This window comes from Thunnus thynnus, chromosome 5, assembly GCF_963924715.1.
Source record: "Thunnus thynnus chromosome 5, fThuThy2.1, whole genome shotgun sequence".
NCBI classification, from domain to species: domain Eukaryota; kingdom Metazoa; phylum Chordata; class Actinopteri; order Scombriformes; family Scombridae; genus Thunnus; species Thunnus thynnus.
Genome location: NC_089521.1, coordinates 2,007,467 through 2,027,593, shown reverse-complemented (window position 1 = coordinate 2,027,593; position 20,127 = coordinate 2,007,467). Strand labels below are relative to the sequence as shown.

The 20,127-nt window shown below is 38.2% G+C and overlaps 1 protein-coding gene across 2 annotated transcripts in view; it reads right to left on the bottom strand.

Annotated features, from left to right (window-relative positions):
* Window positions 1-2,168: 2,168 nt before the first annotated feature.
* pard6a (par-6 family cell polarity regulator alpha) overlaps window positions 2,169-20,127 on the bottom strand; it is a 50,695-nt gene continuing 32,736 nt past the window's right edge. The window contains exons 3-7 of one of the 2 annotated variants that reach the window (XR_010928338.1): window positions 15,214-15,503; window positions 13,779-13,904; window positions 11,453-11,652; window positions 5,758-10,469; window positions 2,169-5,683 (exon numbers count right to left, since the gene is read on the bottom strand). Coding sequence is in view for 1 of the 2 variants with exons in the window: in XM_067588667.1 (XP_067444768.1) it covers window positions 10,148-10,469; window positions 11,453-11,652; window positions 13,779-13,904; window positions 15,214-15,503 (938 nt within the window). In the remaining variant the exon portion in view is untranslated. Of the gene's footprint in view, window positions 10,470-11,452; window positions 11,653-13,778; window positions 13,905-15,213; window positions 15,504-20,127 lie in introns of both variants that reach the window. The other variant, XM_067588667.1, reaches the window with a different exon arrangement.

Below are 20,127 nucleotides of genomic sequence, written 5' to 3'. Positions count from 1 at the left end.
ACATTAGATTAGGGAGTTCTGTGTATGGCCATTTCTGTAACTTTCTGAGATTGATAATCTTAGTTTAAATGGTCATAAACCAAAGTGTAGGACAAATTAAAATTTTGACCTGATGGTGGCACTGGAATAATAGTCAGAGGATCACCAAAGTTATTAACAGCCTGTCCTCTCAAGAAAAACAACAGTATAGGTTGTAAATTCAGTAGCAAAAAACGACCTATAGTTATGTTTGAGTGACAAACGCCATCTAGTGGCCGTAGTAATTATGACCCAGAGGAGTGAGGCAGTTGATGTCTATGTCTATTGGTGACAAATGTCCATACTTGGAGGTGGCAGGTTGGATATGTGGCTAGATAGACAGATGGTAGGAAAAAGTGGAATTAGCTGCAGGAGACCGCTGTTTGCTTCCTGTTTCCAACTACAAGTCGGGACAGTTTTTAAAAAACCATAACTACAATTCTCATGATGCTTACTGTTGCCAAGACGATGATGGTTGCCTTAAGTTTCCCTAAACCTAATCAGACCTTAACCAGAGTGTTGTCACACCGTAAAACATGATTTTTTTAACGGTTTTGGAAAGAACCAGTAGAAGCGGCATATTAGAAAACGCTCCTATGGGTCATTCTGGAGTGCATGATACAATCAACCTGTTTGGTCATTTAATTATAAGGATGTGTCCATCCAATCATTGTTGATATATTTCAGTCTGGACCAAAGTGTTGGACTGTCAGACATTGCCATCCATAGAGCCATGCTGCTAACATGGCTAAAAATAAAACATGCTAATTGTATGTCCAGCGGTTACAGACCACATTACTGAATGAATGAAAGTAAGGCTGCAACTAACAATTATTGTCATTATTGCTGAATCTGTAGATTATTTTCTCGATTAATCGATTAGTTGTTTAGACCAGAAAATGTTAAAAAGATGTGAAACATGTCGATCACTGTTTCCCAAAACCCAACATGAAGTTCTAAAATGTCTTGTTTTGTCCTCAGTTTACTTTCATAGAGGACTAAAGAAAAACAGAAAATATTTGCATTTGAGAAACTGGAATCAGAGATTTTGGATTATTTTTCTTTAAAAAAAAAAGACTCAAAATGATCAATCAATTATCCAAATAGTTCATTTTCAATGAACATATTAATCGTTGCAGCTCTAAATGAAAGCACATTAGCACAGTTGCGGCTGATATTAAAGACAGAGAACCTCCATCTGAACACTGTGACCACTCTGTTCCTCTCTCTGTCCTCTTCACAACCTCCACCACTCAAAGCCACACTTCCTCCAGCCATATAAACAGCCTCAGTTAAACAAACAGCAGCAGTGCTTGGTTTAGCTAATCCTGTAATGGATATAACCTCTGTTTAGACTGATCACATTTCTGGCCGACCCAACCCAGGAAGGTTTCATCGCGCTGCTCCTGGGTTGAGTTTAGACATTTCTTCCTTTTTTTCTTTCGCAGTGAGGCCGGGAGAGAGCAAGGTGTGAATTTAACCCCACAATGACCTTATGCAGGTATGAGATTGACTGTAGAGCCTGAGAAATCAACAGTGGACTTGCTGAGAGAAGTACGACTGCTGCTTGTACTGCTCTCTGCTGGCTGAAACATCCAGTATTCACCCCTGGTGCACTTCTGATCACACCTCTGCACTATGTTCTGTGCTCTGTCACTTATTTGTGACATGCATTGATTCAAATACAGATAAGCAAGCAAGAAAGAAAGGATGGAAACAAAAGAGAAAGAAAAAGAAAGAAAGAAAGAAAGAAAAGTATTATCATTAAAAGAATGGAAAGGAAGTACACAAAATATGGAAGGACAGTCAATCAGAAACAGTGATGGTGGGAAGGGAGGAAAGAACTGAAAGAATGAAGTAAAGATAAAAAAAGAAGGGAAAGAAAGATAAAATCAGAGGGAGAGAAGAAAGAAAAGAGGAAATGTTATAAATAATCATACAGATCAGTTGAAGAAAGGGAAGACAGATGTGAGAAGTGAAAGAAAGGAGGAAAGTACGGAAAAAAATAAGGCAAGAAGGGAAGAAAGAAGGAAGATATGGAATGTTAGACAAAGAAAAAAGAGAGGGAAGTATGGTAGGGAAAACAGAGGATGAAACATGAACACAAAACAAATCTGTATGCCTTTTAATAATACTTTATTACCATAATATTATAATTTGATAATCATCATATTTTATCTCCAAATGACATTCACAGTTTAGTTACATCCAGGCCTATAGACTCCTATAGAAAGCAGCTGTGTGTTCAGTGCAGGTTACACACATCTGCACAGCTTTTATTATCAGGCAGCAACCAAAGTCCTGCTGTCCACCAACATCTTCATCTGACACAACCTGCTGTACCCAGGCCAAACATGACATCCAATGAAACATAAGTATCCTTATTTCAAAAAGGCACTTCCTTTGTTTTCTAAAAACTTGTACAGTCAGGGGAGGACATCCTTGTTTCTTTTTTTTTTTTTTTTTTTGCATGACCATCCAAAATGCCTGCAAGCAGTCCTGCTGTCATGACGTAAACAGGCTACATATAGAGAGAGTTAAAACAATGAGGCGTTTGGCAACATGACCACCATGAGCACCGATTGGCTGTTAAGTCACACTTCAGCAAGTAGAGCAATATCCTATTTGACAGCACTAAATAACAAATCTTCCACCTGTGCCATTTTGTTCCAAGCAGGACTGTAGTGGAGGGAGAAGCTTTTTTTTCAAGATTTGTTTAACATGTACTTCATCACAGTAACTAGTATCAAACTGACCCAGGTTACATTAAAGGAACAGTCTGATGTTTTGAGATATATATTGATATTGTTGTGCTCTTATCCACACACCAAAAGATGGATATCATCTGTGTCTGGAGAGAGAGACAGACAGAGATAGAGATAGATCAAGGACGTTGTTAGCCTAGCTTAGTGAAAAGACTGGAAATAAGAAAAAATACACCTTCCAACAACTCTGAAGCTGAATTAGGCTGTATGTAACGTAACCAGTTAGCTTGGAAGCTAGCATTTTTGTACTATAAATCTTTTTTTTGTACTGTAAACAATACTAAGTAAAGCTTAGTATGGTTTAATAAAAGCTTAAACCTAATAATCAGACAAATTGAGTTACATGGAAACTGTCAAAATTACTGCACATTTAGGGGTTTTAGTACAAATATGCTCATTATGTGCGTAGCATCACTGGGGTGCAGTCATTGGTCAAGAAGTAGCTCCAATGCTAACTGCTCCTCAACTAACAATGTGCTGTTTTACAGTTCTACTTTATTCCAGCTTTGGCGTTGCTGAGAGGTGTACATTGTTTCTGTTTTGACAAAGCTAGGTTAGCAGTTACCCCATGCTTCCTGTCTTTGTGCTAAACTAGGCTAACCACATCTGTGTTGCATATCAATTTTCTCATCTCACTCTGAGTAAGAATACTGGATTATTCCTTAAATGCTGACTTCACTGAAGGTCAGATTAACATGCTTAGGGGACCCAGGGGCCATGGGCTCCTGTTGATAATCCAGCAATTGTTTGCCTTAAAGTGGCAATCTCGAAGATCTCTGTTTCGTTCACTTTGGCGGCACCATATGACAATAAGTGGTAATTGCAGGTGTGTTCTTTTGTGTGGATAATATTAATCAATTACTCTTATTGGCTTTTTACTCGCAAAGCTTTTATTGCACTTACAATAACATAAGTGTAGCTGTCACCAACTCGGGTACTTCACCTGGTTCACTGTCCTCTGCTCTGCTGTGTGTGCAGCACACACACACAAGGAGCTCTTGCTGAAACACAAGAGAGCAGTGGAGAGGAGAGGATATAGAATGACCATAAATGACAGCAAAACACTACAGAGACAGTTTTTTTATGTTATTTACCTAATTTATGTGCACTTGTTTCATTTCAGCTCAGTGTGAGATTCTGTGTTTTTGCTGTCATTTATGACCGTGTTACTTTGTCTCCTCTCCTCTGCTCTGAGGAGCAGAGTGTCTCTCCTATGTTGTACACACAGTACAACATAGGAGAGACACTTACTGTATGTGCAATAAAACTTCACCAGTAAAAAGAGTAAGCTTTTAAAAAGATAAGCCGCTTCACACACAAACGAATGAAGTGCGAGTCTGTTGCGTCAGCTGATTTGAATGCATTGTGGGAAAGTCACCGCTGACACCCAGTTCCTAATAATCATACTCTTTGATAATACTGCAAATGCAAGGGCTGTCATCAGTGGGCCATAGGCCCAATCACTATTGTGTTACCTTATTCAGCGAAAGATAGGGACTTAACAGACATTTATTTAAATGAAAATCTTTGGACATCTTTGAGATTGCCACTTTAATATGACCATTACAATAGATTGGTGTTTGCCTTATTATATTTAAACCCCTATTTATGTTGGTAGGGACACACAAAGATAATTATATAAAAGCAAGGATAAATGTTGTTTATAAGCCATGATTAGCACCTAACATGATACTTTAATTGACTGCGTTGACATGCACACCAATGTCCAATGTTCATTTTTAGTGAGTATTTCAGTATTTCCACAGCATCTATTGACATGCATACATTACAAATTAAAGCAGAATTGATGTTTTACCTAAATCTGGAAATGGAAATTTCTGAAAAAGACCTCCTTCATTTATCATTAATGTTCTGAACATAAACCAAACACTGTGTGCATGTGAACACATTCAGCAATCTTGCACACACAAACTGCTTGTATCAGCTCCCCTGTCTCATATACAATTTCAAAGTACAAGAATAAGAAAAATACTCTCCATATTTTACACATATAAAATGTTCTCTTACATAAAAACTTCTCCCAGGTAATGAAAATCTCCCTTGTTTCATAATCTTACATTTATATTTTCACATGAAGATATATTAAAAAGAAAAGTGTATGTTTTGGGTGTGGGTGTGTGCATAAAGCAGTTGTTGACATCAAAACGTTGACAATATATAATCAGTTCAGGAGCACATCTTCATCTTTTCTGGCTGCTGAACAGCAACAGTGGACTTAATTAAATGTATTTAGCTGTTTGCCAGTAGCATTTTGATAGACAGCATTAACCTGCCCTATCCCTAACCTCTGTAACGTCCCCAAACATCCGGGACACAGCGGCTCAAATTAACCGTAAAGTTACACCTTACACCTCAAAGGCCAGTTTTTCTCATTACCAAACATTTTAATGAAGCCTTTTGGAAAAAGGATGAGAGAGAAGAAAAGTCTGAGGGCATTTACCATTGGGAACAAGTATTGTCTATATTATATACAGTGATCTTTTAAAGTCTCTATAGTTGAATGTCCTTCAGTGAGAATGGTGTGATCTCCACAGTAAATGCTGTTAATATTTCCCCACAACATTTAAACAACTGCAGAATGCAAAGTCTTAACATTTGTGACTTTGACCTAATTACATTTTAATAATATACTGTAGTAGCTAATATTCAGACTCCATACTAACTATGTAATGTAAATACTTAACTAATACTTGTGAAATAAACCAATAAAAGGGAACCATACTGTAGAAATGTCCATTTTTAACTTTTTAATTATATGTAGGCTATTTTTCCACTAAGAGTTTATGTTAGCTAGTCCATAGTAAGTAATTTCTGCCTCAGTGGCTGCTCTGCCTTCTAGGAAAGCTCAAGCTGTCACACAAATTAGTTATTTGTCTTTTCTCCTATGAGGACTGTTCATCACAGATTTTACTTAATCCAATGAGTAAGTCTGTCAGCCTAACATCATGTTCACGTTCAGCTCATTTCTGTTTGAAAGGAGACAATCTTTGTTTTGCTTTAATCAATCACTATTCACTGATTTATTGTCATTTTCATTCCACGCAGATGCTGTGGTAGCAGTTTTTCAAAATGATCAAAGAAATAAGTTGATTTATGAGTTATTATTTTTTGACCTACAACAACCTGTGCAACATCTCATCATTTTTGCAGCCATCTTTTTGTCTGTACTCCTCATGGCTGTAGCTAGACAGTAAGCCGATTTCACTCTTAATCTTACCTACAAAGATCTGATTAATTGATTGTTTCTCAAACTAGAGGAAACAACCATCAGTGAGCACGACACCAGACCTATTTGAATCACTGGTGAATTAGTATGCACTTAAAAGTTAAAATGCTACTTTAAAATGATAACTATTTACTTTATTTTAATAAAGTCACACTTCTTTCAGTGTATTAAATGGCTTCTATGTCTTCACTCGAGGTCAAGCTAACATAAACAGGATTTTCCTCAACCTTCCCCTGGGCTGTTATGAGCAGAATTAGACCAACATGGCACTGAACACTGGCAGACTTTGGAGCTCTGTATAACATTTCTATTAGGGTATTATGACTGGTTATGTTGTCTGATACATGAATGAAAAATGTACTAATATGCTGTAACAAATAACTGTGGTTGAGCACAATTATGTGGTTATGACCATTATAACCATTTGTACAACCTCTATTGTACATTGTATAATATTATGACTTTAAATGAAGAAGCATGGTTCCCATCTCAGTATCTCTGTGAATGCATGTATTGTAAGCTAATATTTTGTCAACAGTACTGACACTATGATTATGCTTGACAGTCAGGCCAAGATTTTGAGAAAGAATACTGGATTGTTTGATTGTTGTTAATTATTTTGATGTGATTGAAAGCTGAATGTGAGACAGAGGACAGTAAAGAAAGAGTGCAGTGTGTGACTGAGCCAGCCAACATTTATGACTGTAAGGCAATATCCCCAGTGCTCCAACAACAAAGACATGGCCTCACACACACTCTCACGCACAGGTTTATGTGACCCAGATAAGAGTAAAAGAGCACTCTGTGTCCCATACTGCACTGCTCTCAGACTGTTTGACATGACAGGAATTTCCTTATTTTGACCCCACTCCCCACTGGTTCAGTGTGTTTGTGTACATGTCAGGTGTGTAGCCAGTAATGGGCCTGGGTGACACTGGTCCACTCACATTACTCACTGGCCCACCCAGCCAACTTTGATCAAAATATGTTTTGTAACAATAAATATAAAACATATATATATGGAAATAAATAAATATTAACTGGATTTATTGTTGACTTGACTTGTGTGTTGAATTTGTCCTCTGATTAAACTGTTGAAATAAGTTGTAGGAAGTCTCTGGAATGTAATTGGTTGCTCTGGTTCTGACACGCTGACCTTCCTGAGCTGCCTTCAGCCAGCTAGCTGGCTTTTAAGGCGATGTAATGTTAACGCTACAACAATAGCTAAACAAAGTTTTTAATGTGTTATTTGAAAAAAGTTGAGGAAGAAGAAGCGCCACCACCTCCATCGACTGAGTCCACCAGACTCATCAGCCCACAACAAGGTCAGCCTGGCCGCTCTCTCCCTGGCGGTACGGCACTTTCTCCCGGTCAGCCTGATGCGGGTTCACCCATAGCCACGGGAAGTAGGGGTGCTGGGGGAACTGCAGCCCCCAGGTGGCTGGCGGTCTATAGGCCCATTTGTGTTGTGTAATACTTTTTTTTCTGTCGTGTGTGAGCTGGTCCAGCAAAAACAGACCCTGGGTGTAAGGCTGGAGACACAGTTACTTTTTAACCACGCATTAGTGTCGACGACCAGCTGTGTCGTAAGGTAATTGTTCACATACTTGCCTATGTATGTTGCATGTTCCTGGAAGATTCCACTAGAGGGCACACCAGAGAACTAAGGATATAAATAGAACTTCTGGATTTACATGATGTAAAATTCGCCAAAAAACGCAAAGAAGAAGAAGGAGAAACATGATGTAAAAAATAAACATGGCTACACTTGGAGAACTTGGTCTCTTAACTTGTCTTCAAAACTTTCCGCCATTGTTGTCACTGTTGACGTACCTACTTGGTTTTTCATAAGCTGACCAGTACTGAAGCAACAATGGCTGTAGGCAATAATGAATGCACAAGGGAAATGTTACATGTGCAACTGCTGTCTTAGTTAACACCTTTGCTATTTGGGTTTACGTTGAGTTGCCACTTTGCCGCTTTTTGTCTTTACTGCTGTGTACAGCCTTTACAGACTGGATGTTGGATAGGCAGTGTTTCGCTGTTATTGCCTTTGTGATGCAGAATGTTGCAAAGTAAACTGGTTGCTCATTTTTCAGTTTGTCTATGTTTGTTCTTTTTTCCTCTTCTTTTAATAAGTCAGTTTTTCTGAAAAAAGATGGCCCACCCACTTTTGTATTGGCCCGCTCAAAACAGAAACTTCTGCTTAGTCCACTGTTACATGTGCATGTGAATAGTTTGCTTAGCTGAGAAGCGCAGGGGAGCTGATGACTCTGATTCTCAGATTCTTAAATTTCGTGAGAAAATCTTCAAAGATAATCACTGTGTATCTGCATCGCCCATTTAACACACCTTTCCATCTGCTTCTCATCCTTTTTTCCTGAGTAACTGTTGCTGAAATTATTTAAAAATTATAATATTGATATATGTGATTCACAGCAATCGTGTTTCCATATTTACAATGCCAGATTGTAAAAAGGTAGGTCTTGGTCTAACAATATAGTAGAGCTGATCATCTTTTTTTCAGTAATGTGTACTATGGAACCAAATGTCTCAGTCATGTTATTTATACACATTTCAGAAAATCCCTATATAGATTTTAAGCCTCTTATCAAACCAATGAGATGAATCATGATAACTGTATGACAACTGACTAGGAGAGAAAAATCTAAATAATTACAAAAAATAATAATTAAGTATTGCAAATATCACTGAATCCCTTTCTTGTCACTTTGAACTGTTTCTGAACACTTTTCTCTGTTCTGCTGTGTATATATTTTGGTGTTATGTGATTTATCCTTCCTTTAGGGCCTTATTTTCATGTTGCAAGTGCAACGGTCAGTGCAAAGCAGTGTTTCTTGAGCACACAGACCATGTATGTGCAAAAGATGAGGAGGATTATAGATCAGAGGGTGTGGTGATTGATAAATACACTCTCAGCCAATCGCAACACTGGTCTCTTGGCTCTGAAACAGCTGAGTCAGTGAAGAATGACAACTGAGAAGTGAGATGTGCACTGGAACTGCAATCTGTGGTCAACAGATACTGTAAGAATCACCCAAATTCATTTATAGATCAATGCAGACTGATTTACTGTATGACTGTTTGAATGTCAATTTAAACACATCTACTGGTTGAAGAGTGTTTGATTAAAATAGTTTATTTACATTTTAAGCATTATTCCACTATTGCTGCATGTTTCCAGCAAGGTTTTAGTTTGTTCTTGATGATAAAACCAACAAGAACGACTTTGGCCCAGAAACAGATGTAAGTTTGAGATGTCTATTTTGGTCTAGCACAACATCTAAGACCCAGTTTTCACCAAAATACCAAAAAACTGGCTTTGCACTGCCTCATCTGATTTAACCTCCCACCTTATTGTTTCTATCTGTGCACCACACAGACAGGAATCTATCAGCCTGTCAGAGCGCTGCTTGCGCTGCTTGTTGCACCGCCACAGACATGTTTTTATGGTATTTGTTCTATTAATCTGTTGTAGTATCCAACAAGTCAACTTTCCTGAAGTTGGTAATAATGTCTTTGACTGGTCTAACTTCATCTAGGTTTTGTAGGTTTCACAAGCAATTTGTGAATCAAAGATGATTTCTTACATACATTGACATCAAACTGACTTATGGCTTTTACAGAAGCATTTATATTATTACTCAATCAATTTGCTCTCAGTAAGTTGACACTGATCAGTTAATACATTATGGCATTTAAATAATTCCCCTCCTTTGACAGTAAATGATATTTTTGCTTCTAGAACCTTACAATTCAGCTCTACACATTACCTCAACCATATTTTGCAGATGTAAAAAGTTAGCGTTGCCCATAGATGATGGAAGCCCATGATCCACCCTGGCTAGCATGGGACATGAAGCTGTATCTCTGCAGTCCTGTCAGTGTCATAACGTGTCAAGGAAGTCAAAAACTCCAGGTTCATCCTTAACCAAAAGACAAGTTAAAAGATAAAGGTGCTTTTGAGTCTGCTATCTGGTTTCCGGGAGCACAGTCGTCTGTAGTTGTCATGGTTACAGCACTCTGTGGTTGGTTACCATGGTTCTAACATTCCATAGTCCTCACTGTTACAGTGTTGCTTTCAGTGTTGTCATGGTTACAGTGTTATTATGTTGCCGTCCTCTCTCATACTCTCTTGACTGCTACTGGCTGTGTGGGCGGGGTTTCCGTTGTGATTGGACATCATCATGGAGCTGTCACTCAGGGGTGCTCCAAAGCTATTGGGCAACGAGACGCTCTGTGTGAGGGGCCTAACCACAGTGGAGTTGTGCAGCCTGTTGCTAGGTGAGTCTCTGTTGAGGTTAGTGTTGTTGCTGTTGGCTACCCGGTGAGATTCGTAGGGCGTCAGGCAGTCGTTCTCTAGAATGAGGTCGCCATCATCATCTTCATCATCACTGTCACCCTCAGCAATGCTGTTGCTGTGGTAACAACAGATGAAATGGAAAATTATGAAGATAGAAACATTCAATCAGGAAATTACAGTCTGATGCAGATGTGTAACAAATGTGTTGTGCTGCAAAAATGATCTAAAGCACAAGATTGACGTACAGCATTGCTGCACTAATATTGATTAGTGCCTTTTTAAATGACAAATGTAGTGTAAGGCTGATTAATACTGGTTGTCTGCTGAATGTCCTGAACCTACTGTACATTATACTGCAACAGTTTGAACTGATGTGTTAAATAGTATGCAGGATGCACCATGTTTTACTTTGGGTTCAAGTATAATGTGCTGGAATTCTGTTTCTGGTTTTAGTTGTGGGACCTATTGGGAAGAATGAACAGTTACTTATGAATGAACAGTCTGATACTCTTACATTTTATCCCTCCTATTCAACAGGTATTCAACAGACAAATTAGGATTGTGTTTACACTGATTGCCTAATAATGGTCACTAACATTATGCAAATGATAACGCAGACAGCCAGATGAAAGAACTACAAATCCCAGCAGCCTCTAAAAAGTATTTGTAACATGGAAAGCACTTACTGTACATGTGTAACTGCTTAGTGCCAGCCTTTACAAATTCCTGTTGACTGGCCATCAGGGGGAATTGCAGTGAAGATGTTTATAATGGTACATGATCTTCTGTGTAATTCTACATAAATACAAACTATTTCCTTGGTCTCTTTTTGCTACTGCACACTAATTTCATTTTTAATCTCATACCTTTCCTGCTGCTGCTTGTGTCTATTTTTGTCTTTATAATCCTGGGTCAGAATGGTCTCAGTGCTGTTTTAAAGGCTTTTACACCCTGGCATATATGCTATTCTGAGGAAACACTGACTACTTTTCAGTCCATGTGTAGTTGATTTTCTTGGTACAAAATTGGCTCGACATACTGTTCAGTATTTTTCATGAGCAGATTCAGTGCAAAAAATAGTCCATGTCCATGTCAAACCTTGCAGTGATGGGGTTGCTCTGAGAGGCGGGGCTTGGTGAGTCATGTGACAGAGCAGAGCCTGTAGATCCAGCTGAGCCCACTGAACCAGAGTTGCCCACTGACATTTTACTCCCACGATGCACCACGTTGTTTCTCTGGTTAGCCGGTTTCACTGTCACAATGAGGTTGTGGCTATTGGCCACCATCATGTCTGTCACCTGAAATGGTAAAAAGATGTTCTAAGCTCTGGGGGGGGGGGGGAGTTCTGATTGTTTCACAGCAGTTACGTTCCGGAGGACAAATAAACATGCCCACACCCGCACACACCTCTGCTTGACGCTGCGGCTGAACGCTGCACCGCCTGATTTGTTTCTGAATACGGCCTTACTGCTAACCTTTTCCTCTGCTCTGCTCACATTCACTGTCACATTTCTGACGCTCGCTCTCTCGCTTAACCACTCACTGGCTTACATACTGCCCTATTCCTTAAAAGAAGTTACGCTACCTGCATTTTCCCAGGCAACGACACAGACGTTGACTCACGTTTCGAAACAGCGCTGCTCAGATGCTCCCAAACGTTATTGATTTCTGAATGAATGGATATTTGGTGTTATTTTTTGCATTTAAAAAAATATTTTTTGACCTGGCGGCCCGCCAGGCTTGTACTATTATAGGGTAAACACTGGAATCAGATATGGTTCCAGGGGTTCAAGGCATGTGGGCCCTACAAAATGTATAGTTGTGTTGGTCAATGATCCGTCTGTCTGGATTACTGTCTCATTGCTAAACTGTGTGGCTTATTACATCCTCCACATTTCATGGCAAAATGCTAAGATCTGTTCTTAAATTCAGTAAAATGAAATGCTGTAATTTACAGGCAAAACACATTTAATTTGAACTGTTATTAGTGTTTGATGTCCATTTATTAGGATCATCATCAAATCACCCTTTTGACCAATGTTGCAGGCAGGCTTTGCTGCCTGTTTTTGAATTACGATAGAACTAAAAAATATTTTAGAAAATAAAATGTGAAAATTACAATATGGGAGAATCACTATTGTGATGGTAACATTAAGGTAATGATTTAACATTAAAAGATCCACTTTAGTTAACACTGCAAAAAATGTTATTAATGTCTTAGAATTTATGAAACGTGTCTCAGTAGCAGCTGTGGTGAGATTACAGAAATGACAGTGAACGTGAAATTGGCACACAGCCAACAGTAACAGTAACAGATTAAATTGACTAGTATACAACTGTTCACTGCCCCTGAGGCCATGTTTTGGCCAAATGGAATTCAAGCAAGGTTCCCACTGTTTATGGTAGGAGGTGAATTTCCTGGCCTGTCAGACAGCTCAAAGCCACGTCAACTGTTAAAATTTCAAACCCAATGACAATCCCCTGCTCTTCTGCACCTCAGTCTCCTCCCAAATTGCTTAGGTCTTGGGTACACAATGTCAGGTGTGTAGTAGACAAACCTTGAATCCAGTGGTGTACTACAATGTTGATGCTCAAAATACTAGACCACATTTTAAATTATACTTTCATTTTATTTACTCCAATGTGATAGGTTTCAGTTGCAGGTGGTTATTGTCTGGATCAATATGATGTGAAGTACAATTGTGCACTATTACACACATGTCCAGAACAGTTCGTTCAAATTTAAAGGACAGGTTTTTCAAGTGTGTTTTAAAACAACAGTCAGGTGTCCATACGAGCAGTCACTGTAATCATTCATTCTGTTCATACTGGCTATTAAAAGATGCCCTTCAGTGTGCTTTCAATGATGGTGATGGAGAACAAAATCCACAGTGTGTCCACACAGTCATTTTATGCAAAAATGTGTTTAAAAGTTGATGTGAAGCTTATATGGGGCTTCATCAGTCTGAGTTATTTCGAGTCATATCAAGTGGATTTCTGCCACATTAACAGTCTTTTTAGCATATGTTTCCTCTGAGGTAAACTCCACAAGAAGCGTCAGTTTTCACTTTTATACAGATGATTCACAGCTACTGTAAATCTCAGCTGTGATCCTGTTAATACGCTTAGGGACATTCACACCTCCCTAAACTGCTTGGAAGACATCCATAAATAGATGTCTCAACATTTCCTGCAATTAAATACAAATAAAACAAACCACACAATTCTACAAATGTGCTTTTATCATTTTACTAGATTAACTTATCTTATTTTCCCTGATCATACTATTCATATTTCATTCATATTTTTTTAATGTTGTAATTTTTTGTATTTTAATATAAGTTGTTCTTTTAAAAAACACATTTTAACTTTTGGCAGTGCTTGGCAGGTCCCCAAGTAGGTCAATTTTGGGCACTATATTTACCTGATCCAAAGATTTTCCTGCTACATCGATACCATTGACCTCCAGGATCTCATCATTAACTCCCAGCAGCCCTGTGCTCTCTGCGAGCCCGCCACGTACCAGACGGGATATGAACACCCCTGGAACCTACAGGAGCAAGGAGAAGGACAAAGAGAACATAAAAAAAATAAATGCAGGGCTGTACAGTGCAACAGTTTTGATCGCATATGATATCAAAAATTATTCTGTGCGAAGAAAAACATGTGCAAGTGGGTTGTGCTGGTATACCATATCGACCCGAATATAAGATAACCCCCCTTTCTCAAGACTCACTTTGGGGAAAAGGACTCACAACTTGGGTTAAGATACACTTATTTTATTATAACCCATGACACTTTTATTGCACATTATTACAGTGATGTAACAAGTGTAGTTGTCATCACCTCAAGTACTTCAACTGGTTCACTGTCCCTCCTCTGATCCACTGAGCTCTCCCATGGAAACAGAGAAAAGTAGAGAGACTCAGCGCGACCATAAATAACAGCAAAACGCAGTAGAGACTATGTTTATTTATGTTATTTCATTTCAGCTGTGAGAATCTTTATTGTGTTTTGCTGTCATTTATGGTCACGCTGAGTTTCTCTCCTCTCCTCTGTTTCACCGTAGGCGGGGCAGAGGAGAGACGGTGCAGTAGTCAAGTTGACAACAACACCTGTTACATTACTGTTACTCAGTGGTTTCTTTAACTTGGCCTACTTTTGAGCCACTTTGTTCGAGAAGATCACTGTGTCTCTCCATCTCTCAGGCCCCTGGCACTGTAGGCTAGTTATGAGGGACGGTGACTTGCTTCAGTCAGGAGGGAAACCATCTGTTGTTTGACAATGTATGTGTGTTTAACCTTTACATACTGTTCGGGTCAAAATTTACCCATCTTGACATTTGAAAGCAGTAAAAACACCCTAAATGACATTATTTAAACCTGAAATTTTGTGACTTCTCCTAAAGTGGCCCAGAATATACAAAAATGTAAATATTTCAAAATTATTTATTTTTGTGCAGCTGGTATTAATATTTGTACATAAAGGGTGTTCTGAGTCAAATTTGACCCGTATTAATTCAAAGGGATTTTAAAGTCACTGGAGGGGTTAAATCAAGGTAAAGGCTGATTATACGGAATCTTGAAACAGTAAAACTATAGATTGGCATTTCTGTGTATTTTTGTCATTGGGACAGTGGGGCAGAGCTCAAGGGGCACCTTGACACAATGCTACAGCTCTTCACCAGGCCACATTTCCTTTATTTAGCGGAGTATATTGAATATTTCAAGGAATGTTTTAAGGAAATCAGAGATAATGCATTCAATTCATTTAAGAGATATAAGAGATATTTGTAACCTTGAAAGGTGCAATGTTATCTGAAACACTGAAGTAGGTTGACATGAAATGATTAATCTCACCTTCTCTACACCCTGTGGTGTCACCCGGACGCTAACCCCATCACGGATGTAGAAACCCAGTGGTTTGTGGGTACCATGCTTGTGGAGACGTACACGTCGGTGTGTCTCAGGTAAGATGTCCACATCAATGATGGAAGAGATCTGCCTGAAGTTCTGTGGTAGGCCAATCATAAGGCCTGGTCTGCTCTTTGAGTGGGTGGAGCTTGATCCGGTGGTGCGGAGTCCAGTTAGACCCAGACCCTTTTTACGCCTCTGAAGGGAGTTGGTGGCAAAAACTACAGGCTCATCCTCTTAAAGAAGAAACACAGAAAGAGATAAAACCAACCTTTAATCATTTGTACATTTATAATTATACTGAATATGTTACATCATTTAAAGGAGTATTTCCATCTAGGAGATCTGCCTGATAACTGTTAAACATTCCTTGTGGAGTTTGTGACCTCTAGTGCTATGGAACAGTTTTTTATGACTGTGTCCCTGTTTGGTTTGTCATGCATGCAGCAGGAGAATGCACATGTACCCGCAAGTGCACATGGGTGACACAATACAAAATCCTACCAATTGTTTCATAGTATAGCATACACTAGTTTGAGTGTTTGTACGCCTAATGCAAAAACTTTGTTACATTTAAGTCAGCTTCATGCTAACACATACTATCGAGTTATAGTGAAAAATCATGTAGATGGTTACTGAACAGCTCTGTCCAATACACTTAGCTAAAAAAAGAAGCCTAACTATATCGGTATAGTATAGTATAACTATATTGTACATTAAGTGTATAACATTAAGTTTACATGTTGGCCAGTTCCCCACAAGATAAGTGTATTCCTGAACATGATGTGGGGGTTTTGTTTTTGAGGGAACATAACGATAATAACAAAGTCCTATGTTGCCATGGTCCCTAAATGTACATATGTTTCCAACAGTGCTATGTTCTTTCAGTTCTTTATGACCTCAACATATGTTGATATCTCTGAGATATATTAAAAAAAGTGTTAAAGAACATGTTCAGTCTAAAATGATTTTTATGAAAAATTTATTTCCAAAGTTATCATTTTATTCAAATACACTTCTGTCATAAATAACAGTGAATAATAATTAAAACATAGAAGATGGTGTGGTTTTTAATGTTTAGAGCTATGCATGTAGCAAATGTTCATACCGATGCAAAAGTTAGATAGATAGAAAGATATATTTATTTGACAAAATTTAAAACATACATGGCAGGCTGGTCAAATTGTCGAGGATTAAAATACAAAAAAAGCCCCAGTGCTTATTTCCACTGTGGTCTTCTATTGCAGTACAAGATGGCAGATTGAATATGTGTCAAGCAAGAATGACATTAGACTTATAAAACCCAGACAGTAAAACATCATGTATTCACACATCTACAAAACAGTTAACTTTGTTGATGTTTTTAATATTACCAGAATATGTTTGAATAAAGGAATATCTTTGAAAGCATCTTTTATGCATTTTTGTGCATTTCATATTTTTTTACTACCTCACTTTTTTTTGCACTGTAACTTGCATATTACATTTATTTTGCAAATACAGTCTAAAAACGTGTGTATATATAATGTATAAGTAACTGTGTATTTCTTGTAAATACAATATATTTTTTCCTTTCCTAATTTCTTTAGTGATACTTTTATATACTTGTTCTATTTTAATTTAACATTTAAAATGAATTAAAATGAACCTTGAGCCTTGTTAATACCAAAAGTTTGGACATTATTCTATTTATACCAATAGAACATAGATTTGATGGTATATGAAGCTGTACTACATTGAGGAAAAATACTGAACCATTGCCATCATTCAGTGCCAAGTTCATACTGTACAGTGACAAATAAAGGTGACACTAGAGGCCAAGTTTCCCATCCCGCCTCATAACGGCAGTCATTGATGGCTCATTTTTACCAATGACAACAACCAAGTATTTCAGATGCCTAAACCTACCATACTGTAAGTTGAATGAAAGTATTGTAGTGATAATGTAATGACTTTTTGAAACATCACTGTAATGCAGATTTTGCAGAATAGATGAAAATCAACATTTTGTTTGGTGAGTTGGCTGTGGAAACCTACAGCAGGGATGACCCCCTGGCCACCTTCATTCACATAGAGGTGTGGGAGAAGTGGAAAAAAAGAGGAGAAGTAGATGGAAAGAAAGGTTGCTAAAGGGAAAGAGGATTATTCATTTACCGTAGAGCACCATCACAGGTTTATCTACATAATCTAATCAAGTAGAACAGCACATCAGAATATTTTTCTTATTTCTTGTTTGAGGTGACATTAACACACTTCATTCCAAAAATATTATTTTCTGTATCATATTTCATATCTGGATCTATTACTCTGACTGTATGTACAAGGGGGTCTTTATCAATATTTGGATTACAGTATTCACATCATTTTCCAATTCCACTCTTCACCTTGTATGTACCTCTTTTTTTGTTCACTTTGGCATAGTTGTCTCTCTGCAGTTTCATCAACAATTAGCTGACAGCTTGACTTCGCCAAAATATGAGATGGTCAGAAAAGTGGGATATGTAATAAAAGATTTTTCCTGAATCCTGAAATTACTGATTCCACTACTTCAACTCCTGGAAAGTACTTTAACACCTACTTCTAAAACTTCAAAAACTGTCAACATAACTACAGTTATTACTAGTATTATTAAAGGTGCAATGTGTAGAATTTAGTGGCATCTAACGGAACGGACTTGGCAGATATAGAATATAATATTCATACAATTAGTGTATAATCACCTGAAAATAAGACCTGTTGTGTTTTCATTACCTTAGAATGAGCCCTTTATTTTAAATAGGGAGTGGGTCCTCTGCCACAGAGCCATGTTGCATATTTCTACAGTAGCCAAGAACGGACAAACCAAAAACTGCATTTAGAGAGGGTCTTTCACATTTTCGCAAGTTTCGTGGCCACTGTACGTTCTCCTACATGATTGGAAGGGGAGGGTGAGGGGAGGTGTATTCAATTGGTTGCAATTTGCAACCTCACCACTAGATGCCACCAAATCCTACACACTGCATCTCTAAGTACAATTACTTCTAAAACTTTGACTACTAATGATTTTTGAACTACTATTATAACTACAAGTGAAACTACATATAGAACTATTTACAAGTGTACTGATGCTGCTACTTTTAATACTGAGTAACAACTGAAAAGCCTGGAATGGTCTGTACTACAAAAAACTAGAAAAACTAAAAGTGGAAGCAACCAGAAATAATTCATAAATGAAAATGTATTTTTGTTAAAAATAGAAACTAACAGCAGCAGATTGTGTGCGATTCTGACATGACTCTTACTGTACTATGGAAATGTACATAAGACATAAACAGCAAATTAAAACAAGAGCAAAAAAAGAAGACAACACCAAGGCTTATAACTAAAATATCATCCATATACTTAACAGGGGAATCAGGAATAAAGTCCTGTCTCTGATAGTCTGTTTCAAAGCTTCTCTATCCCACTGAAACTGCCACCCCTCTCCTTGCTGAGACTATAACTAAGACTGCAGCCCACAGTAACTTGCCTGATTGATTAAAGATTAATATCAAAGGATTGTAGAAGATTTCTGCTGTGGAGGGTCAGGATCGAGGGTTGAGACACTGAAGCAGATTAAACACTGATGGATTTAATCTCAGTCTATAATCCCATCGTTGTTGTTCAGCACCAGATGATTCTCTTTTGTCTCCTTCTTTGAGGTATCAGCTGCCTCTATCAGTGTGTGTGCATGCATACACACACTCACAGACACTGAAATATAAGGAGCAGGGAACAGTACGAGTGACAGCCGTTACTGTATTGTGGGAACATATTTAAGCAGTTCAGTGAGCTGAAAAGACAGGGTTGACAGGGGTCAGATTGAAAGGGTTAAAGGGTTACTCTTTTCCAGATGTGACTCAGATGTGATCCATTCATCCACTGATGTCTGACTGCATATAGTAAAAGCAATAACATATGACTCACACTGGGTTAACATCAAATTTTACAGACAATCAGGATTATCAAGGCCATATCCGCTAACTTCTGAGAGCATTAACTACATCTGGACTGGACAAAGCTACTAAATCACTATGAAACGCAAAGGAAGTCCAGGCTTTTTACAGGCCCTATGCAGTTTGATAATTATTTGCTGAAAGCACCATTATAGACACAGTGAGTGTGCATTTTGACTGGTGTAAACCGCATAATCAAAGCAAATTTCCCTTCCTCTGGAGGCCATGTGCCATGCCCAGTCATGTCACATGACTGGAGGACAAGTCTTCAATCATACTCTTGGTTTGACAGCAACTTCCTGAAGGTGTCTGTCAGACTGTTTTTGTTTTTCTTTTGAATGTTCGCAATGTTAGCAACATGTCTGATTTCTGTTTCTATCTGGCTGTAACAACAGAATTGCTGCACACCATTCTTAACCAGATTCTATCATAGCCTTACATTACAACTGCATTTAGTTTCAATGTAAACTCGTGTGAATCTAAATCTGAGGTATTGATAGGTGACAAATGAAAGAAGAAACTTATATAAAAGAGTGTAGAAACATTAAGAATGCAGATGCTTCCATACAGCTCACAGGTCTCCCTGATGTTTGATGTGAATGAAAATTATGTGAATCATATGCTGTGATCTTCAGTCACCAGCTCTCAACCCAACTGAACACTTATGGAAGATTTTGGAACAAGCACTCTCCACCACCATCATCTAAACAGCAGATGAGGGAATATGTTTGGGAAAAATGCTGTTCATCCCTCCAGTAGAGTTCCACACACATGGAGAATCTATGACAAGGAGACTTGAAGCTGTTCTAGAGGCTCATGAATGAACAACACATTACTTAATGTTGCTGATGTGAACCAAATATACATACATTGTAACTGGTTTCTG